A 22802-nucleotide genomic window follows, 5' to 3' on the forward strand; every position below is an offset into this window, starting at 1 on the left:
CCAGCTGCCCGCAGCCCTGTATCATCTTTTGTCCCCAGTCCGGCGCACTTCTGTTAGACGACTTGAGTTCTCCCAGAATTACCACAGTCACTGTATCATGTTCCAGGACAGCAGAGCCCTAGCGACACCTGAAGTGAGACCCCAGGTTGATGGCATCCAGCCAGCTGGTGGGGGGGATTTCTGAGCAAAGCTTCCGCCTCGAAGCCACCGCTGGTGTAGAAGACAGATGGTTGAGGCCCAGCTGGGCCGGTGAGTGGGAACCAGGAGAGAGCCTTGGGCGTCATAAAGCAGAGCGGACGTTCTGCAGATGCCAGAACTGAAGCCGGGGGGTTGGGGGCCGGGGAGGACTTGCAGGTCACACAGAAAGTCGGGAGCAGAACTGGGGCTGCTCCCGAGGTCTCTCCTACTAGCCCCAGAGACCCAGGTTTGAAACACCTGTTCTTTCCTTAAAAAGGATTTTCCCTGGGACCTAGGACCAGGGGTTCTTTCAGAAGAGACCTAAAGAAAGTGCTCAGGAAGGCTTGTGATAGCTTCTTTTGTCCACTGTTTTCCCTTTTGGTTCTGATGACATTGAGTCTGACGTTCTCGGTGGTAGAACAGCCTGCCCTTGTGGGCAGGCCCTTCCCCATTCTAGCCTCCAGGAGCCGGGGGCCTCATCTTTCCTACTGTCAACTCAGGACCGAGTGGGGAGACCCCAGACCAAAACAGACGGTTCACTTCTCAAACTCCCGCTAAGACCCCAAGAAACATTTGAAATCAGAAGATCCAGCAACCTGCAACTTGTGCCAAAGTCATGGCCTGTCCCAGTAGGTCACTGGGAATGACAGGGGAGGGGGAGAGGGGTGGCTGGCCAGACCTTATGTCGTGACTGAGCCAGGCTGTGTCAGGAAGGGTAGAAAAGAAAGCCCCATGGTGGCTATGAGACCTTCTGCAGAGATCGCTGGGGTCTGCGCCCATGAGCACTTCTGCTGCGCAGCCTTTGTGTCTAGAGCTGGGGAAGGAGCCTCTTCCCCAGCAGGATGTTCCCCAACGAGATGTCCTGGGGCACGCGGATCCCAGCACCCAGACTTCTGTAGCAGGACGGGCTGCCTGGACAGCAGCTCTCCAGCAGACCGTGACGTGAAGCAGCATCACTGGGCCGAAGTCAGGCTGTCTGGTCTCCGACAGGCCTGTTCTCTGGGCCTCAGTCTCTTCATCTGTAAAATGAGCCAGTGATGCCCATCTCAGTGGGATCCAGGGTGTCCAGCAAAGCCCGGCGCTGATGGCAGGAGTTCTAAAGGCTGGCTGGCTGGAAATGAGGAGTTCACGCCTCGTGTCTCCAACTCGGTGCTAGAAGGCAGCTTTCCTTTATAGGCCTGAGGCCCAGACTTGACCCAGGAATGCCCAAGAAGGTTAAGGCCTGGTGTTGGGCTGGGCAGGGGCTGGAACAGAAGCAGAAAGTGGAAGGCAACTGTTTACGCTTTCTGGGGGGAAGGCTGTGAGTTTCAAACTGCTGTTCCCAGCCAGGTGCGTGCCGGAGAACCACATGCTGCCGCAACCAGAAGTCTTCCCCTTGATCGGGTCTCTCTGTCCGGGCTCTGGAAAAAGGAAAAGAAAAACCTGGTAGCTTGTGGAAATCCATGTGGAGTGAATTAAAACCCATGACGAAGGAGGTATTTTTGTTGGCCCCGCGGAATGGAAGGGGACACCCTTTCCTCTCTTGGTTTGCTTGTAATGACCTCATCGGGATCTCCCGAGACCTGGTTGTCCTGGTGCTGGGCGGGCAGGGTTCTCCCAGTTGTCCTAACGCCCGGGACCTTCGCCGATCCCCCGAAAGGCGGCAGCACAGGCATGGGAAGGAGGTGCAGGAGGGACGTCTAGACACGCCTTCTCATGGCTTCTACACACGCCTTCTCACGGCTTCTACACACGCCTTCTCACGGCTCCTACACACGCCTTCTCACGGCTCCTACACACGCCTTCTCACGGCTCCTACACACGCCTTCTCGCGCAGCAGGCCCGGCCCCGTTTCTTCACGTTGTTCTACGTCATGGCTTCTCAGACGTGGCGCTGAATTTCACTTCTCATAAACCTTTCTGTGGAAAATGACCTACTTTTCCCCTAAGAAAAACACCCGGCTCTCTTCCTCTTCCGCCTGCTGAGGCCTTTGGCGCTTTCTGCCCCACCTGCCACACAGCGGCCCCACCTGAGTGACGAGCTGCCTCCCACGCCCCCTCCTGACCGCCCTGGTGGCTGGTTCCTGACCAGCCTCGGTGCTGGGGGTTCCCGGACGGCGGGACGTCCACGCCCAGTGCCCTGCTCACCACACTCTTCCCAGAGCGCCCCCGCTGTGGCCCTGCTCGCTGCCCCCCACTCTCAGGCCCCACCCCCCACCCCCACCCCCCGTCCAGCAGTTCCCCCTCAGATGAAGCCTTCCCAGCCACTGTGGGGCCTCATCTACACCCACCCCCGTGTTTTCCTTCTGCCTCCGTCACCAGGGTCACCCCACTTGGCATTGTCCCATGGGAATCCGGTCGGGGTGGGTGTCATTAAGTGTCCTGTTTGTCGCTGGACCCTCAGAAACCAGCACACTGCTGGCCTGTCCCAGTAAGTCACTGGGAATGACAGAGGAGGAGGAGAGGGGAGGCTGGCCAGACCTTATGTCGTGAGGAGCCCTTGCTGTGTGCATGCCAGGCCTTGCTGTGTGCATGCCAGGCTGAGGGAGCACATCGAGGCCCAGGGCCTTGCCGTGTGGCAGGACCCAGCACAGGCCCCCAACCCCATGCTCCATCGCACCGGCTTACACCGATGAAGGTGTGCGCACACCTCGCCCCGCCACATCTCCGACTCATCCCGTGTGCTCGCTGTCTGCCCCGAAGGCCCGTAGCAGGCCGCTCACCGGCCAGCCTCTCTTCCCTTCTTCAAGCCGTCCTTCCCACTGGCGCATCCGGCATGACCTTCCTGCAGAGCCGGGGTCAGGTTGGCAAGCCCCGCTTACCTTGTCCTCAACCCTTGCCCATGAGTCACACCAGCTGTGTCATGCTGTCCCCTCTCGGTGCCGCCGTACTTGGGTCTCCTCGCCTATGTGTGTGCTGCTTCACAGTGCTGTGCTGGGGGGGCCTCCCCGTGCCCCCGCCGACCTCGGGGCTCGCTTCTCGGCTCCAAACGTGCAGTCCTCTGTCCCACTTGGTCTAGACTGTGAGCCCCTCAAGGGCAGGCATCTGGCTCCTCACCTCTCCAGCGCCCCAGGGTGGGGGAGCTGGCCACTCTGTTCCTGTGTCTGTCATGTGCCTCCCGTGGCCAGGCGCTTCCTGCCATCAGCACGCCATCGTCTGCAGACCAAGACGGCGCTCCTGAACCAGCATCGCTCACAAGCCTGTGACACTGGGCGCAAGGTGAGGGGTGCTATCTGTGATTGAGGGACATGGCAAATAGAATTGTCTCACACAGAAATCGCACCCGTCACCTTGGCCCGCCTACCGCCACCCCTAAACGATGGAGCGCTCCTTCCCAAGCAGCCTCGTGTTCGTGGACCTACGGCTGTTTGCGGCCCGGAGGTGCGGGCACGTCGGACACGGCGCCGGGTGGATCTGGGTTCAGGCACTGCTTGTGCCAAGGGTGTGCCCTGGGGAAGCCACGGTCCTTTCCTGAGACCGTTTCTCCGTCTGTACGACGGGCTCAGACCTACCTCACAGGGCTGTTGTGAGGGTAACAGGACGTTACGTTCGTGAAAGTGCTTTGTCACCTGGAAATTACTCTAACAATTTAAAGTTACTCTTTTTTTTTTCCCCATATTTGCTAAGTTAACGAACAACATCCACTTCTGTGCTGATGCTGACCCCCTGCTTTGGGGCACGGAGGGAGGCCGGGCTCAGGACTGGGATGGTCCGGGGTGCGTGGTGGTGGACATGGCGGGGCCTGAACACGGCTGTGGTGCTGGGACTGAGCCGGGGTAAGAGCAGCCAAGGTTGAGGATGGGCTCTGTGGTTTGGAACTTCAACTTGAGGCTTTGGGAGGAAGCTCTGCCTGACCTTGGGGTCTCCGTCTGCCCACTCACAGGACTTGGTATCCTTCCTGGGAGCCCCGATTGCCGACATCCCTCCGTTGTCTTCCTCCAAGAGCTGCCGGTTGGTTTGCAGTTCACTTCCGGCCCCAGATGTTCTCCCTAATGCTGGTGGGCAGATGTGTCCAGGGCTTGGAGTGTTCCGTAGCTACAGCCTGCACACCAGGGCCCAGTCAGGGCTTGGGATGCTGCACGGTCTGCCTCACTGTCCCTGCCCATGTGCCCGGGTTGGGGCATGTGAGTAGCCTGTGGTTGGCACAGGTGACTGGCAGAAATGACAAGGACTCTGGCAGCAGGTGACAGGGGGGCAAGCCCATGCTGCAGGCCCGGCACTCAGAGCAGCCAGGCAGCCTTGAGCAGGCCCCCGCGGCCCCGTCGCCTTATCTTCACTGTGGATGCGGTGGCCGCCTACAGAGTTGTGGTGAGGCCCCGTGAGACAGTAGACGGGAATGTGACTCGTCAGCTGGAAAGCACATGAGAACACCAGCAGAGTGTCATTGTCCCCGGAGGACCCAGTCCCAGGAGGCCGCGCTAGGGCCTCGCCCCTCAACAGTGGCAGAGTCATTCTTACGCTGCTATGGGAGAAGCTGAGACGTGCCTCAGGGGCTCACCCTCCCGCTCCTTGAGGAGAGCACCGGCCCCTCGCCACACGCGGTCTTGCTGGCTCGTCCCACCGGCTCCTCGCGGCGGCGGTGTGAGGGTTGTTGTCCCCATTTAAGGAGGAGGACATATGGCTCAGAGCAGTAAGTGCCTTGCCCAAGGCCACGCCAGGAAGGGACACACCCCCAGGCTCCTCACTGCCAATTCAGGTCTCTCCCGTCACTCAGAGAGCCTCTCAGAAGAGACGCTCGTTGGCTGGCGCCCTCCATGCTTCCCGCGTGGTAGCCCAGCTTCATCCCAGGGGGGCGGTGGCAGACGCTCAGCCTGGCCCATCTCTGTAGCCAAATGCCTGTGTCTTCTGAAAGAAGTCAGAAGTTCGTCAGCATCTGTGTTCTGATGTCTTAGCTAGCAACGACTTCTTTCCTAAAGAATGACCCCTTCACAGGTCAGCCTCTGCCAAGTTCAGCTCCCGCAGGAGAGGAGCCCGCTGGTATCTCTCAGTAAGTGATTGTCGCGGGACTCAGACCCAAGTGCCGACCTGGAAGTAGGACTCGCAGTCTCCGGAGTGGACGGCGTGCGAGCATCCGAGGCCCCCCACCCCCCCGTTTGCCGCCTGACTTCACGCTGCCTCTTTCTTCGCCAGCACGTGGCGGGGTTTTCTCGGCGGACACCCCCTTGATTTGCCTGCCTCTGTGCTCAGCCCGTGATAGTCTGTTCTTCACGTGCAGGCAGATTGGTCTTTTCTAGTCTAGCCCAGGGCAGGTCAGCCTTTGCTCAAGACTCTCCAGAGACTTCTAGTCTCACTCAGAATCAAACCCAAATCCGTAGCAAGGCTTGCACAGGCTACTCGGCCCCGGCGCCTTTCAAACCCACCTCCCCCCGCTTCTGCTTCCCCACTGACTTCAGTCACACTGGCCTCCTTGTGCTTCCCTGTGCTCCTGACACAGCGTCTTCAACCTGATGTCCCTTTGGCCTAGAATGTTCCTCCCTGCAATAGCCTGTGGCTCCCTCACCTCAGCTCACACATCCCTAGATCGTCACCTGCCACCTCAGCTCTCGTCCCTGCCATGCTCCCATTGCGCGCACGTCTTTGTTGCCTGACTTCCAGGGCAGCGGTGTGTGTGCGCCTCGCACGGTGATACTTGTGTGGTCAGTGACTGCACAGACATCCGTGGCGCGTCCGGCCTGGGCTGTGCCCCAGCACACAAAGATGAGTGAGCAGGTTCCGGGGTTCCTGGGGCTCAGGGGAAGAAGGGAGACTTGACGGCATGGCGTGGCAGGTGCTGTGGCAGAGGCCGGAGGGGCCTGCGGGGGAGGAGGGAGGAGGCCCAGCCCGCAGGCTGAGGTAAGGGAACGGGGCCGGCAGGCGAGCCTCTGCAGCAGGCAAGCCTGATCTGGGTCTTAAAGTGTGCGGAGAGAAGACACAAGCAGCTCCACGTGCGGCGCACAGAGGCGGGCGCCCTTCCCAGGAGCGCTGCCCATCCTGGGCGTTGTGGGAGATGAGGCTGCGGAATAGGCAGGGCCAGGTCCTGAAGGACAGCCTTTGGGTAGAACATTCTAGAGCGGAGACCTTTCCCCAGAGCCGTGGGGGAGGAGCCCCCCAGACCCAGGCCTTCACAGCCTCATCTCCCAGCCAAACAGATCCTCAGAGGTGAAGAATCTCCGCCGGGATCTCTTTCCCCGGGCGCCATGGCTCCTCTCGGGGCCTAGAAGGTACACACCTGGCTCGCAGCTTCCCGAGGCCTGGGAGCTCTGGGCTATGCCCGCCCTGCTTCTAAGCAGCCCGGACTTCTCCCCAGTGGTGTCCTCAATGGTCTGCCCTGGAGGCCAGCCTCGGCGACCGTAGAGCACAGACAGCGCACCTGCCTGTCGCCCAGCTTCACAGCGACACGGGCCCTGTTTGCGGTGGCAGAAAGGTGTAGCTGAAAGCCTCCTGGCTTGACCCAGCTCTACCACCGATTTACGTGGCTGACTCATGCCTCTGAAACCCCATTTTCTGATCTGTCACACGGGGTGATAATAACAGCTTGTCACATTGTTTTGAGAATTCCACACAGTGATGTGGAAGCCTAAGTACAGGGTGTTTCTCTTATGCGAGGTGCTCGGAGTCCAGCAGGGGCGCAGACAAGCGCCTACGGGGCTCTAATAAAAGGCAGCCTGGGCGCCAGGTCGGGCAGGGCTCACAGGAAGCGCGTTCCCTGGGAAGATGTCATGCGGTGCCTCGTACAAGCCCAGAGCCGACCTCGGAGGAGGGCGGGCTTATGGGGCGGAAGTAGGGACATGCCGTGTCACAAGCACAAGGACCACCAGGGAGAGGCAGGAAAGACAGAAACAGCTCAGGAGGATGCAGGTGGGGCACTGAAGAGCAGCAGCCCTTAGGCGACAGGACCCCTGGGGCTGGGCTTAAGCTACACGGCAGGAGGGGGCCCTCCTGTGCTGGTTGTGGTGTGGCCCAAAGTTCCTCCAGCCTCATGCAGATTTTCTGTGCTACTCCGTGGACCATCTGTGCTTATTTCCTGATTTTAAATTATTTACCTTTCAGTAAACCTGATCTCAGATGGTCTGTGTTCTCCATTCCTCCACATACCCCCAGAGCACCACCAAGCTGTCGGGGTGCCCACCCGCAGATGGAAGGGGCTGCTGCCGGCATGGGAGCCCCTTCCAGCTTAGGAGCAGAGGGCAGAGAGTAGCGCGGCCTCAGAAGCAGAAGGTAGGAGTGCCTGGCACAGGGAGGACTGCCGGCCACCAGGTCTGACCTGGGGACTCGGCACAGCTGGAGATTAACCAAGCCAGGCGCCATCAACAGAACATTCTTACAGGATTCCGTCTAGAAATTACGTCCCTCTATTGCTCTCTTCCATCGGAGTGCAAAATTGGTAGTAAACACTTGTTGAAGAAACAAATAAATGTCATTAACTAGTTTGCAGAAGGCCTCCACAACTGCATCAGCCAAGACCCCAGCTTCTTTTTTTTTTAATTTATTTTTGAGAGAGAGAGTGAGCACAAGCAGGGGAGGGGCAGAGGGAGAAGCAGACTCCCCACAGAGCAGGGAGCCTGATGCAGGGCTCGATCCCAGGACCCTGGGATCACGACCTGAGCCGAAGGCAGGTGCTTAACTGACTAAGCCCCCCAGGTGCTCCCAGACCTGGTTTTAGAGAGGAGAAACTAGCCAGGAAGGTCAGACTGCAGAGGCCACGCTCCGGTCCTGCTAGCTGCCTGCGGCCTGTGCTTTGGGACACACGTGCTCTCCCTTTTGCAGACACTGCTACTGGGACTTCACTCCTGGGCTTCTGGGGCACCAGGTGGCTGCAGGCAGGGCGGTGGGTATGGCCACCGCCCAGCTGGGAGACCGTGCGAGGCCGCAGGCCCACCCAGTGCGCCCTCCTCGGCGGTGGAAGTCCCGAGAGACTGAAGCTGAAGCAGAATCGGCGCGTGGGCCCGCTGGGCCTGTAGCCCACACGTGCGGCCTTCCCTTCCGTTCCTGCAGCTCCTTTTCCCTCACAGGCACTGCTTTTTAAGGAGAAGAGGCCCACTTCCAGCGGGCAGACCTGAAGCTGGTTTTCGGACTCCGCACCCCGGAGAGCCTGCCGCCAACGGCCTCTCCCTGAGGCGGTTTCTGTAGTGGCAGCCTGGGGGAGGCGGCAGCGTGGGACTGGAAGCTGCAGGACCCCATTCTGGGTCTGACTCTGTCACTCACAGATTTGATGTAGGCAAGTTTTTAACGTCTTGGGGCATCCCTGGCCTGATGTGGTAGTGATCACACTGTTCCTGGGCAGGGTCATGAGAATTTCACAGACACAAAGTGTCACTCACACGGCACTACCTGAAACAGAAAGCAGCCCCCATCGGTGGTCGCACCTCATCGGACTGGAGGCCGACACTAACGGGTTACGGATCCACACCCCCGGCAGAGGGCGCTTTGGTTGTTTTTCAGATAAGAAAACAAAGGAACAGTAGCCCGTCAGGCCAAGAGGAAGTGACAGAGCCAGGGCTGCGTCTAGCTCTAAGTGACCTCAAGTCCAGGCGCCCAGAACAGTGCCAGGCACATGGTGAGCTCGTAGTAAGCGGTGGGGCCGCTGTCGGAACTGGGGTGCCGCCTCTAGTTCAGCCCGCAGACGGGAAGATGCAGTCCCAAAGACGGACCGTGACTAGCTAGCCCCAGGTCCCAGAGCCCCTTCGAATGGATGTCAGCTGTTTGGGGAAGGATCTGGACAGGCAGGACCGTGCGAGCCCTGTGTCAAGGAGGAAATAGAGCGGGAGCTGAGGTGCCGGCCTTCAGGCCACCCTCTCAGGTGGTGTCTGGGGGGAGAGAGAGAGAGAGAGAGAGAGAAGCCAAATTCCTTTGAAGTCCAGTGTCCTCCTTTACGAATTTGTGTGTATTTCGCATATTTGCGTTTTATACCCAGGGAGAGAAAGAGGGAACAGGGAACGGTCCGTATCCACAAGGGAAGATGGTGAGGACGGTGGGGTCTGCCCCAACGAAGGCACCGGCTGGGAACGAGGGAGCTGGAGAAGATAGCGGCGGGCCCAGGCAAGTTAGAGCCTAGAAGGCCCTGGGTCCGAGAGTGAGGATATTCCGTGGGTGCTGAGCGGCCCTGCTGGGGCGCTGGCTGCAGAATGGCACAGGAGAAACCTGCTTCCTGATGTTTCGTCGGCAAACATGGCTCAGGGCAGTGAGCCAGAGGCTGGGAGACCCCGCCACTCGAGCAAGCTGAGGCTAGGGCCCAGACAGCCCAGGGAAGGCAGACCTGAGGGCCAGTTTTCAGGAGAGCCGGTGTTTCTTGGAGACCCGTAGAGGACACAGAGTGGAAAGGCGGGTGGGACCGGGGCTGAGCGGGTTCCCACAGGGAGAGTGTGACGCCAGCCTTGGGCAGGCCACACAACCGTGCTCTGTGCACTTCCTGCCGGGCCCTGTGCCGGGCTCGCGTATGAGCAGGGAGAGGCCCGGGGTTTGCTCTCAAGCTCACAGCTGAGCGGAGTACACAGAGGAGAAGCTCAGGGAGTGGCAGTGGGTGCGCTCCCTCGGCGCAGTGGGTGCGCTCCCTCGGCACAGTGGGGCAGGCAGGACACTGCGGCAGAGCAGGTGGCGGGAGGAAGGGGAGCGCTCCCCACGTGGCCTCCAGAGAAGCCAGGGATGCTGACCTCACCTGGGCTCCGGGTCCCGAGGGTCGCCAGTCAGGGAAGTATGGACGAGGCCACCCGGCAGAAGGAACAGCCTCTGTGCCCACAGCTGTGGTGACGGGACAGGGTCCCAGGGCAGTGGAAGAGACGGGGCCTGCAGGCAGGGTGAAGGATTGAGCTCTCGCAGGCCTTGGAACTGGTTGGGCGGGGAGAGAAGGCAGGAGCGGCGGCCTCGGCGGGGAGGAGGCAAACATGACGGCAACGAGGGGCGGCAGGAGCAACAGCAGCCAGGACGCTGGGCGCCCCGGGCAGAGCGCGTGGCTCGGCAGACCGTGCCCAGGCTTCTGCCTTCGGCCGCTCACCTGTTCCATTCTGGCTCTGTGGCCGCCCCAGCCATCCCACTGCCCGCAGGGGACAAGAGCCACAGTGAGGGGGTTCTTCTGGCAGACACCTGGTGTCACCAAGGCCTGTGAGCTGACCCCCCGAGGGGCTCTGGACACTTGTCCCCAGCCCCCAGAGCTTGCTGGCATCAGGTAGGCCGGAGGGTTCTGATAGGTTAGCTGGGAAGCCTCATTAAAGATTGAGGCGGTGAAGCCCATTTGACGGCTGGCTGGCGTATCGATTTCGCACTGCATAAGCCGGGCGGCCAAGGAAGGAGAGGTAAGTGGCCAGGATGCGAGAAGCGCCCTCCTGCACCGCGCCCGGGGGCCTGCCCGTAATGGTCAGCAGAGAGTGGGCCTCCCACTGCTACTGCTTCTGCTTCTGCCACTGCCACTGCTCCGTGCTTTGCAGAGTGAGCTGTAGGTGACGGGGCCCCTCCCTGCTCCTCACGGGGTGGGAATGGGGCCTCCTCCGGTCCTCACAGGGGGCTCCTCCCCGCTCCTCATGGGGGGCTCCCCCTCCTCCTCGTGGGCCTCTCCTTCTGCTCCCGTCTGCTGGGGGTGGCGGACATGAGCTCTGGATCTTGGGACGAAGCCCACATTAGTGGCTGACCAGAGGGTAAGCGCTGCTTTGCACTGAGGCCTTGCAGAAGTGTGGGCAGAAGCAGCAGGGCGCAGACTGGGCTCGGGAGACGTGGACACCGGTCCCAGCGGCACCAGTCACTTGAGGCGTGCGTGGCCCTGGGCGGTTGCTCCCCCTCTCCCAGCCTCTGTCTGCTCACCTGTAAGGAGGTCTGACAGGCCCCACCCTGGAGAGCTGAGCAGATTAGTGGCCAAAATCATGCAAAGGCACTTTGTCACCCACGCTGTAAAGGTGTGACAGATTTTCGTCGTACTTTATTTTGTTTGAGGTTCTTGTCAAGGTTTATCATGTGTCCTGAAGTGATCTTGTGAGGAAAGGAGAGAAGTTATTTCAGCAGGAAAGTGGCCTAAGGCAGCCTGAGGAGATGAGGCAGGCTGGTTGGCTGTATCCTGGCCTGGAACCTGGGAGCCTAGGTCTCAACCCTGCTTCTCCCGTGAGCAAGTCCTCCTTTTCCCCGAGCCTCCAGGGCCTTCTGTGCGAGGACAGGGGCAGGGAGGTGGGGCTGCAGCCTCCACAGGCCTCCCGCGACCATCAGCACGGTGCAAAGGCTGACTCTGTCTAGACTCCGGGGTCTGCGTCATTGCCAGAACAGCAGGTGCTTCTGCCTGTGTGGCCCAGGCCTTGGCTCCTGTTTGGAATCAGCCCGCATCTGCATTGGCTGACCTGCAAGGACTGCAGGCCATGTAGACTCTGGCTTCTCTGATGCAGCCTTAGCCATGGGTCACCACGGGTTGATGGCGGAACCATGATTGGCAGCCTCAGCTGTGAGGGTCTGTTACAGGAGTCTGGTGGGCGACACCTCAGCTGCCTCCAGGGGTCTGAGTAAAGGGAAACAGGCTGCCTCACGTACCAGCCCACTGGGAGCCTCCGTTCCTTGGTGCGGCCTGGGCAGGAAAGGTGCTGGGAGATTGACCCAGGATAACTCTAGGCAAGCAGCTGAACTGTCATTAAAGCAGGAGGTGGCAGGGGCACCTGGGGGGGCTCAGTCGTTAGATGTCTGCCTTCGGCTCAGGTCATGATCCCAGGGTCCTGGGATCGAGCCCCGCATCGTGCTCCCCTGCTCAGCAGGGAGCCTGCTTCTCCCTCTCCCGCTCCCCCTGCTTGTGCTCCCTCTCTCGCTGTGCCTCTCTCTGTCAAATAAATAAAATCTTTAAAAATAAGTAAATAAATAAGCAGGAGGTGGCAGTCAGGATTGTCTAGTGCCGAGCCACCTTGGCTTTTTAAGCACGTAAGTGGGAAGACCGCTGCTTGTCCAGCCAGAGCCTTGGGCTGGGAGATATTTGTCCTGGGCGCTGGTCCCAGCTCTGCCACCGATTCCCCTGTGGCCTTGGAGAGGCCACTGAAGACTCAGGCCCAGACCACAGACCCCATTCCCACACAGACACCAGCTTGCTCACAGTGGGGGCCCTGAAATGAGAGGGGAAGGGGTGCCCAGGCACGGGTCTAGAAAAGCTGCCTCCATCTCAGGGTGCCACTCTAAGGCAGTGCACAATGCAGGGACCCTCTGGAGAGAGGGGAGGAGGCAGACAGAGACCTGGAGAGGGGAGGAGGGCGCCTCAGCGGGGCTCGGGGCTCTGCCCAGCCCAGATTAGGTAGGTGTCGTTTGCTGGCCAGAGATGCCATCAAGCCTCACTGAGCAGGTGCTGGATCCTTTGTCCTGGCACTCCTGGGAGCTCAGGTTCCATCTTTTCAGGAGGCCCAGGGGATGCCTTTCCTATAGAGACTAACTCGAAACCTAGCCTGTCCCTTGTGTCCCAGAGGAGCTGGGGGGCTGGTGTCCCAGTACCTCATGAATGTTAATGGGCAGGCAGGAGAACAGCCTCTCTCAGGAGGAGGTGTTGGCCATGCCCCGGCTTATCTGCCCAGCTCGGGCTGTGTAATTCAAAGTGGGGTACCCAAGTGGGGTACCCAGGCCAGGAGCGGTCAGGGCCTCTGCCTGCCCTGCACCACCGGACTCATGGGGAGAGCATCATGGAGTCCCCACGTGTGCCCTCCTTGGGGACTCCCAGCCAAGTGTTTGTTTATTTTAAGGTAATACATCCCACCTGGACAGACTTTGGAAGTTCAAGAGAGAAATAATCTCTCATAATCTACAGATAACCACTGTCCCCATCTTGGTGTATTTCCTTCTTTGTCCTTTTCAGTGTAGAGATTTAGAACTAGACGGTCTTTGGTTCCATTCTTCTCACTTCGTCGTAAACTGAGGCCCAGAAAGGGGAGGGACTTCCGAAGGCACCTAACTACTTAGAGCAGAACTCCAGCAAGAACTTGGGTCTCCTGACCCCAGATTCACGCCGAAGGGGGTTTGTATAAATGGGAGCAGCACGGAAGAGACCAGCCAGAAATGTGGAGGGACTGGAAAGTGGGTGCCAGGGGTAGTGGGAAGCCTGGGCTATCTTCCCAGGGGTGGGGGCTGGCAGGAGCATGCGCACTGCCCACTGTCCAGAGGCCCCTGGGCCAGCACTTGGAAGACCGCCTGTCTGGTCCTGCAGTGGACCCTTAGGGGCAGTGCTAGTAAGACTCCAGCCCACGAGGACAAGGAGGAAGACTAGCAGGGAGAACCCCACACAGAGCCTGGCCCCAGAACATAGTAACTACTCAATAACCTTGGGCTGTGTCTTCCCTTATCCCATCTGTGGTCCTTTCCGAGCACCACTTCTGCGGGCGACCCGTGGTGTGTCTCCTGCTGTCCTAGCTCAAGGCTCACGAAGCGCCGTCGCCAGCTTGGCCACTGACCATTTCCAGCCGAGAGCCAAGAACTTTTTAAGAATGTGTCGCCTGCTGTCGCCTCAACGTTTAGTTGGAGAGCTTCACACAGTCTGCCTAGGGCCTAGCCGTTCACTCGTTCAGCAAATGCTGAGTGTTGACCGGATGCCAGGCTACAGTATGTGCTGGGAATACAGAGGACGAAAGTTCTGTCCCTGGAGAGTAAAAGTCAGACTGCTCTGTTTGCCTGGGTCCGTTTCGCCGTCTTTCCTGGTCCGTGCAGGTGGACACACGGGGTCCTGGTGGACAGGGAGCTGGGCACTCGCAGAGTCCCCACAGGGCTGTGCCCCTGCAGCCACGTGGAACCCAGGCCCAGCCTGTGACCCGTGTGCCTCTCCACTGCCCAGTGAGGCTGGTGGGACTGTGGCATCGTCCACATCTGGTTCATCCTCCTGGAATTAGTCACGCGACCGGGTTTTCTGTTAAACAAGAGTGGCTTTCCTAAAGATGACTGTACCTCTGTCAAGTCTTTACACCCAGGACAGGCACTATAGAAGGCTCTAGAAAGGGCCAGTGCCCAGTCTGCTCTCATCCCACCTCAGACCGGCCCTGGGAAGGGTATGTTGATCATTAACACCCTGCTTGGGGGCTCCCAGTACACTGGGGTCCCAGGGAGAGCGGCCACCCCTCAGAGATGACCTCAGATGGCCTGGCCCCACTTTCTCCTTTGGTCTGGCTAACACCACTGCCCCAGGTCAGTCACATGGACTCTCCCTCCGGTCCCTCGGCCTCTGTGGGACCACCTCTGACGGCCAGCCCCGTCCCCTCTGCCCAGACTCCCGTGTCACCCCTCCCAAGCAGGCTCATGGCTGGAGTCTGGCCTGGCCTCAGCCCCGTCTAGCTTTGTTTTCTCCTCTGTCTTCTCCTACCTCATGACCCTTAAGGATGAACAGTCCTCCTGTGGATCACCACCGGGTTTGTAGGAGCAGGCGTGTGATGGGACTTAAAGCCATCTGGAAAGCGGGCCTCAGAGATAGCGGGGGCTAGCGCCTTCCCCAGGAAGCGTCCCTGTCCAGCGGACTTGGCGCAAATGGGCCTAAAGCTGCTGGTGTCAGCGTGGGCCTCGCCTATGAGCCACGCTCTGCCAGGCCATGGGCCGGACCGCACAGCGGTCACGCACGGGCACCCTGCTCCTCCCCACCTTTGTTTGCGGCCCCAGCTCACATTTCCCTTCCTCTGGCTCGCACATCTGCGGTGCTGATGGGCTCTTTGTTCTGACTTCGGCAAAACGTACATGGGGCAAGTGAGAGAGGATCAGTCGTCCTAGGTAGAGCCCCGGACCAGCTCCCGCACTCGGCAGGCTGGCACACTGAGGCCATCACCAGGAGCCCTCACCCCCTCACCTTGGCCTCCACAAGTCCCCTCACCTCCCGGAGACACGCTACCCCTTCTGCGGGGCTGTCGTGGGACCAGAGAAGGCAGCGCTCTGTAAATGGGGAGTGGGCGCCTTCCTAAAAGCCCCAGCAGCCTGACGGGTCAGGGGCCATTTGAGTGTGCGAGGACAGAGGCAGGTCAGTGACCAGCAAGAGATGTTGGACTCCTAGGAGAGGCCAACCAAAGAATTTGCTTTTAGTTTTTTTCTTTTTTTTTTTTTTTTAAAGATTTTTTTTTTATTTATTTATCAGAGAGAGAGAGGGGGAGAGAGCGAGCACAAGCAGACAGAGTGGCAGGCAGAGGCAGAGGGAGAAGCAGGCTCCCTGCCGAGCAAGGAGCCTGATGTGGGACTCGATCCCAGGACGCCGGGATCATGACCTGAGCCGAAGGCAGCTGCTTAACCCACTGAGCCACCCAGGCGTCCCTTGCTTTTAGTTTTTAAGTAGGCTCCACGCCCAGCACGGAGCCTGACACGGGTCTCAGAATCACGCCCCTGAGATCAAGACCTGAGCTGAGATCAGGAGTTGGACGCCTAACCGACTGAGCCCCCGCAGGTGCCCTAAGAATTTGCTTTGAATACTAATAAAAACGAATAGTTTTCAAATAGTTTCAAACCAGTTTATGGTTTACAGAGGACTTTTTCATGTAGCTCGTTTATTCCTTGCAGCAGCTTTGTGGGGCGCCCCCGTTGGCTTGAAGGGTCCTCTTCACATTCGTTCCGTAGACAGGGAGGCCCAGCTGACTGGTGAGGGGCAGAGCTCTGGCCAGGCCTTCTCCCTCCCCACTCTGGGCGCCTCCCCCGTCTGCCTGCACACGTCAGTACCTTGTGGGGACAAGGCGGCTAAATGACCCCCCTGATGAGTGTCTGCCATCCCGTACAAAGCGGGGCGTCCGCACACAGCTGCGCGCAGAGCTCATCAGACCCCATACCCTGTGACAAAGGCCAGGTCAAGCTGTCTCTCAGGTGTCAGGTTGGCAGCTCGGTCCTGGTTATGGCACAGAATCGTTAGCCTGAGATCTGCCCCTTGGTTGGCCTCCTCTCTGAACAAGCCTGAATTTGGGGGTCACTTATCTGAAGCTTATGTCTCCAGTGATTTTTATTCTTATCTGAGTGCGTTCAGCCCCGTCCCTTCCGCTGTGCTTCCCCAGCCTGGGCCGGCAGTCACCGTTCGCTCTAACCGTCCCGACTCAACTCAGCAAAACAGAGCAGGGTCCCGTGTGCGCGAAGCCCCGTGCGCGGGGTGACGAGGACGAGGTGTGCTGTCAGCCCTCAGGAGCCGCGAGAGCTCCCAGGGAAGAGGAGGCTGCTTTCCGCTTCTGTCGTATTAGTGAGAGCTGGGTTGTGACAGGGGCCCTTGCGTGTGGAACACTGAGGAGTGTGAGGGTGTGGGGAGGCTTCCTGGAAGAGCGGACGACAGAGTCGAGCCTTGCAGAGGGTCCCCAGGCCGAGTGAGGGCCCCACACGAGGACAGAGGGGTGGGGAGCCCAGCAAGCGGTCCGGCTCAGGGAGCAGATCGAGAGCGCTGCTGCGGGGCGGGGGCTGGCGTCCTCCTCCACAGAGCGTGGCCCCAGCCCCAGCCCCCTGAAGGTCAGGCTTGGGTCTCCCACAGACCCCAGAGGGTGTGATGTCCGTGTGGAAAGCAAGGAGAGAGAGTGAAGGCACAGGGTCCCACTGGCGGCCTGAGGCATCGATCAAGGAGAGAGATGCCAAGGCAGGCACGTGGGGATGGAGAGGCGGTGGGCTCTGTCGGGATCTCAGTGCCACGGTAAGACCTGAGAACCAACTCGCGGTGGGAGGCAGAGGAGCGGGGGTCCCCACCTGCTCCCTCCTTTGGATCCGGAAGGTGGGGGCGTGGCTGGCGGGGGTGACTCTGTGGCGGGGGCTCTGCATGGCCTCCACCCTGGCTGCCAGCGGCACCGCACAGGGACTCAGAGAAATAACTCAATGCTGGGACAGTGTTCTCACTGTGCGATTTCCCACCGAAGCCCCGAAAGGGGCTGTGCCAGGGCCTTCGCAAGAGCCCTAGATGACTTCGAAGGAGAGATCCTCCTCCCGGCCCCTCACCCCTGCCTCTGCCGGTGGGGCCGCGGGAGCCAGTGAGGGGAATCGGCCAGGAGTCAGGAGGCAGTGGGAACCTCATGTCTGCGGCGGATACCCCTTGTGACGCTGCCAGGCCCCTTCCCCAGGCCCCAGCTCCCACCTGAGAGAGGGACCATGCTTCCTAACGGCAAGAATTCTCAGAGCTCGAAACAGACTCACATTTTCTGAGTTGAGAAGAACGGAAGGCCTCACGCAACCAAGCCCTGTCTTTCCCTGCTCTGCAGAGTCTGAAATTCCAACTGTCTGGTTTTGAAGTATGTCTGCCGTGCAGGGGGCCAGAGCCCCCGGGAGCAGCCAGGCTCCTCTCGGATGTCCCCCTGCCCTCTGGAGGAACAGAGGAAGGAAGTCCAGCCCAACAGACAGCCATTGGCTGTCACGGGGGGGTCCCAACAAAGGGATGGGAAACAGTTACAGGGACCGAGACCAGACCAGGCTGGCAGACACAGAGACATCTGAGTAGCCGGCAGAGCCCAAATCCTATGACCTCAGTGCTAGAGGGGGCCTGGCTGGGGTACCGGAGGGTTCCAGTCCTTACACCAGGTGCCAGACAGGGTCTCCAGGATGGGCTCAGCGTGGAAGAAGGGCGACCCCAGAGTCAGGCAGAGCTCGGCAGCCGGGGCCGGGCCCTAGAGTGAGGCAGAGCAGCTCAGTTTTCCAGAAGTCCAGCCAGCAGCAGAGCAGCTCAGGCCCAAGTCCCAGAATGGGATGGGGAGGGGAGGCTGAGTTGTCTTAAATCCCTCCTGCCTTGGCCAGGACACGTGGGTGGAGGCACAGAGCCTCTGGGTGGGGTCAGAGGACATCTGTCCGACCTGTGGACGCTGCGGGCTGCAGCCGCTTGTCCTGTGGCTCTTCTGGTGGTGTGTCCCAGAAGCGCACAACCCCATGATGTAACTGAGAAAGAGAGTGGCCTTTTGTGGGTCGTGTGGGTCTGGCTCTGACACTCGCTGTCTGTGCGACCCAGAGCAAGTTATTTCCCTTTTCCAGCCCATCTCCCCCAGGACAAGTCGTCTCGGTGGCCAGCAGGGTTGTGAGAGTGAAAATGAAGTTAAATTAGGGAAGTGCCTTGGCTCTGCTGGGTAGCGGGGTTCCCCTGCCCCTGCTTCCTGAGAACAAGGCAGAAGGCACTAGGACTGGGGCCTTGCTGAGGAGGAGACAAAAGAGATCCCTTATCAAGGATTTGTTTTTTAATTTGTTTTAATTTTTTTTAAGATTTTATTTATGTATTTGAGAGAGAGAATGAGAGGGGAGAAGGTCAGAGGGAGAAGCAGACTTCCCATGGAGCCGGGAGCCCAATGCAGGACTCGATCCCAGGACTCCAGGATCATGACCTGAGCCAAAGGCAGTCACTCAACCAACTGAGCCACCCAGGCGCCCTGTTTTAAATTTTTTAATGTCTGTCCTGAACACATATGTTACTTACAGTCAGAAAAAACAATTCTTGTAAAAAAAAGAGCAAAGTGGTATATGTTTAATAACTTCCTTTTACAAATGTGTTTAGTGATGGGGAGAGAAAGCTCACGATCTCATGCCTGTTGCGTGCCAGGCCGCCCCACCAGCATTCACAGAAGCCATGTCTGTCCGTGTGCCGACCCCTTCTCTGCCACCCGTGCTCTGAGGGCAGCAGAAGGCACCAAGCAAGGGCAGGGCTGGGCAGGTCCACCCCGGGAAGCATCTTCCCTTGAGTGCTGGGAGGCCCTCTCCTCCCACCAAGCAGCAGGCCCAGGGCCTGCCGTCTGGATCCTCTTCTTTCCCTCACTGGACACTGACACGGGCTAGCAAGGCAGCAAGGCGTGGCTCGCTGAAACTTGACTGGAGATGATCCTGGGGCCCAGGACAGCGAGGTCTGGAAGCTGCTGAGCATGGAAGCTCGCTTTGGGCATGAAAAGATTCGACCCATGTTGTGTCCCACCTCGTGGTGGGGACGAGGCCTTTGAGGATGGGTGGGTTTGAGACTTCTGCGGCAGAAAGCCTGTCGTCACGGGAGGTAGTGTCGTCCGTTGCTGGGATCAGGCAGGAGGACCGGCCTGGGAGCCACACAGGAGACTCCTGTGCTCTGGCCGGAGGCCTGCCTCAGATGATCCATCTCAGCTCTGAGGTTCTTTTGCTGTCTCTCCCGCGGTGCCCCTGATCCGGGGGACGACGTGCTCATCACTCAGCAGCTCAGAGCGCTTGCGCAGGAAGCCTTCTACATGTGGTGGATTTTGTTGTGGGCTGAGTGGGCTGCCACTCTGTCCTAGGGAGGAGACAAGCCCCTTCGCCATGTGGTCAGGGAAGAATGAGACCCGCCTGCCCAGACTCTGCCCTGTCCCTGTGACTCTATGCCATTCCCCAGTGACACCCGAGCTGGCAAAGAGAAGGAACAATCAGCCTTTTCTCAGTTTGGGGCGGAAGCCTGTCTTTTCTTGTGAATGTGGCTCGGCACCCACTCCCCCTCGGAACACAGGGCACTTGCAGCAGGCCTGGGCTGCTCTGGGCCCTTGCCTGCAGGGCCAGGGTGTGGCCTGGCCAGTGACCACCTCTGCCATCCCTGCCTCGCTGTGCCCACAGCTTCAGGCTCCCAGATGGCGGGCAGATGGGCCCCACATCATGGTGAGGAGCCGGGGATGCGGCTGCACCAGACCAGCTGCAAGTCCCTGGCTCGGACGCTTAACCCACCATGAGGGTCTGTCCTTTGCTCACGAGGAGGACAGAACGGATCTCCTGGTTTGGTGAGGCCGAGTGCGCTGGTGGTCTTAGGAGGAACGGCCTTGTGGTCCGAGAGGGAGAGGAGAGGGCTCAGAAGCTGGACCGTCTCTGAGCCGCGGGAGCAACACGGTCCGGTTCATGGGCTCTGGAAGAAGAGCCCCGGGACGGGGACAGAGAGGTGGTTGAGGGGACAGGCTGGGGGCGGCGTTGGGCCTGTTGAGAGGTCAGGGACGGCTCCTGTGGGCCAGGAGGGCAGAGGCAGCAGAGTTCCAGGTTCGCTTGCCAGGGCCTTTCTTCGCTAACCTCTGTGCTTCTGTGCTTCTGTGTCCCACAGGCCCCTCCACACAGCGTCAGGTGCAGAATGGCCCCTCTCCTGAAGAGATGGACATCCAGAGAAGGTAATCCTGCACCCAGCAGGGCCGATGGCCCTTCGACTCCCAGAGACGGTCACTGGCGGGGGACAGGCCTGACCAAAGGGAAGGGGGAGCCAGGCCTCTGCAGCTTTGCCAGGGTGAGGAAGGGAACGTGTGGTCTCATGGAGACTTCCAGTCTGCAGCACCCCGGGTGCTGATCCATCTTACTGAACTCAAGCCTCCCCTACGTGTCCGGAGGTGGCTGTCACGCTGTGGAGGGGTTCGGTAACATGACCAAGGCCACGCTGCTGGAGCTGGGCAGTGGACGCCCAGGGCTGTCTGCCTGAGGCCTGTGGCCTAGGCTCCATGCTGGGCTGCCCGACACTCCCTCACTGGATGCCTCCGGCAGGGGCCACAGCCTCAGGAGGATCGTAACCCCAGCCCACTGACCTCGGCTGGGACAGAGGCCGTGAATGCCCTGCAGGGGCTGCTGCTGCTCTCCGACAGCCTGGCCGGGGCTGTGGGGGTGTCCTTGTTTGCCAGCCTGTGGAGCCGGCAGCTCCTGTGGGATGTGGGCCATAGGTTGACACCCACCCGCACTCCAGGGAGTTTCTAAAGCGCCTGAACTGGGAGGAAGGGCCAGTGTCATTGCCCAGGAGTTACAGAAAAGTTCATGGTGGCCGAGGAGGGAGCAGCTGCCCAGGTCATGTTGCCAGGGAAGGCAGGGCCAGGGAGGGCGCCCAGCCTGCCATCGCCTTGGCAGGGGCTCTGCGTCTCTGAGAGGCTCTGGATCGGGCTCTGTGGGAGCTGTGTCCGGGACCTGGGCCTGGTGCAGGCCCTCCCCACCCAGGTTCTCAGAAGAGGGGCTGAGCCGGGGGCCTGCAGCTAAGCTCCTGGAATCCTGGGCTGGGACTTGGGGAGGCCCCGTGCCCACCCCTCGGCTGGCTGGGAGGATCTCCAGGGCCCTCCTGCCTCTAGCCTCTCCCTCACTCTGAGGAGTAAAGGCCACAGCTCGATAACCTCTGGGAGCCTGCTGGCTGTGACGGGGTTCTCTGGAACCCTGGGCAGGTTCCTGCTCTAGGCCTGTTTCCTCTTGGGACACGACAGTGCTGTTCTCGCTCCGCCGGCCTCAAAGACGTGAGGCGGAGACGGGAACGCGCTTCTACGCTGCCTGCAGGCAGGGGACACTCCTTTCCTGACTTCCCACGGGCCTCTCAGTTCCGTGGGCCTGTCTTCTGGTCTGCAGCAGTACAGCACGTTGCCGTTTGTGAAGGGCTCTTACAGGTTTGGGCTGGTTTTACTCCTCACCCTGACCTCCCGGGCTCCTGCTTCAGGTACCGTCCCTCACACGAGCCAGGAGAGCAGAAAGGACTTGCCTAAAGTAACGAAAAGTTAGGGAGAACCAGGACCAGCAGCCCGCCTGGCCCCCGCTCCACCCTCTCAGGTGCTGGGGCTGCTTCCACCCCAAGAAGGGCGTGCGTGAGCCCCACCAGACTCAGGAGTCAGTGTAGGCAGCAGATGGGTCCAAGCAGGTCTCTCGGAACTGGTTAACCACTGCCCTGCATTACCTCGACCGCCCACGCCCACCCACGCCCACCCACACCCACCCACACCCACCCACACCCGGCATTCCTTCTCCAGGCCGCCTGCAGTCCGCTGCCCGTGGGCCGGAGCACCCCCTGGGGGCCTGTCTCTCAACTGCAGGAGTCAACACAGGCCACTGGGCGGGAGTGTGGGGGGGTGACACCTGCTTGTCACCTCACACGGAGGGAGGCCCCAGGGAGAGGTGACTCATGTTGACACCAAGCACCAGAACCTTGTATTCTCTCGAAAACAAGTTCTTAAGTCCACACCTGATTTTTAAGGATTCCCAAGCGCCTTCATTTTGCTGAGGACGTCTAAGCCTGTGGATCCTGCTGGGAAGGTCGAGTTTGGGGACGTTTCAGCAGTTTGGATAGAAAAGCTGATGTAAGCACTGCTGGGAGCTTTTCAAACACGTTTCGTCCCAGAAAGGTCTTTTCCGTTATCTCGTAGGGATCACGCAGAGCCCTTCCAAGAGCCCCCTGGACACGTGTTGTCGCTGCCTCTCCAGAGAAGCAGCTGAGGCCCGGGGAAGGGGTGCTCACAAAGCCACCGTCCCAAAGCAGGAACCAGAAAGCTCACTACCTCCCCGCAGTCTTTGCAGTGATGTCGGGTCCCTCTGGAGGAGGCGCTGTATCATCGGCCTTTCTCGCAGAGGAAAGCAGCCGCGTTTTTTCCTTCCTCCGCGCTCTTACCACTTCCCAGAGCACTTGCTGAGCAGTGGCTGCGCGCCGGATGCCCCCACCAGAGACGCACCAGCTCGCTCTGAACCGAGGACACAGCGCGACACGACCGCCAGTCCCACTCTGCCCGCTGCCCTTCCCGCCTTCCCCGCCAGGCGGAGACGGCTGCTGGCCTCGCAGAGTAGCTGGCCCTGTGCTGCCCGGGCAGAGCAAATTAGAGTGGCTGAACCCCCGCTGAAGCCCGGCCCCTCTGCAGGGTGTGCGTGACTCCTCGAGCCCCCTTCTGCCCCGGCCTCTGAGTCCCAGGTTCCGTAGACATATCTGGGCGTCAGTGACCTCACACGACCCGCCCGCGAGAGCACCAAGGTCACTCTGCCTGAAGGCGCCGGGACGTTCCTGCCCACTGAGGCGCACGTAGCATCGCTAACAGAGGCCTCGTCTGCGGCTGCGTCTGGGGTGAAATGACGGAGGAC

At 60.0% G+C, this 22802-nt stretch overlaps 1 protein-coding gene across 6 annotated transcripts in view; it reads left to right on the forward strand.

Moving 5' to 3' along the window:
- EVL (Enah/Vasp-like) overlaps positions 1–22802 on the forward strand; it is a 143387-nt gene that overhangs the window by 106572 nt on the left and 14013 nt on the right. For all 6 annotated transcript variants that reach the window (XM_032345249.1, XM_032345253.1, XM_032345254.1 and 3 more), the window contains exon 4: positions 20047–20110. In XM_032345249.1, coding sequence (XP_032201140.1) covers positions 20047–20110 — 64 coding nt within the window. The remainder of the gene's footprint in view (positions 1–20046; positions 20111–22802) is intronic.

Source organism: Mustela erminea, chromosome 5 (assembly GCF_009829155.1).
Source record: "Mustela erminea isolate mMusErm1 chromosome 5, mMusErm1.Pri, whole genome shotgun sequence".
Taxonomy (NCBI): domain Eukaryota; kingdom Metazoa; phylum Chordata; class Mammalia; order Carnivora; family Mustelidae; genus Mustela; species Mustela erminea.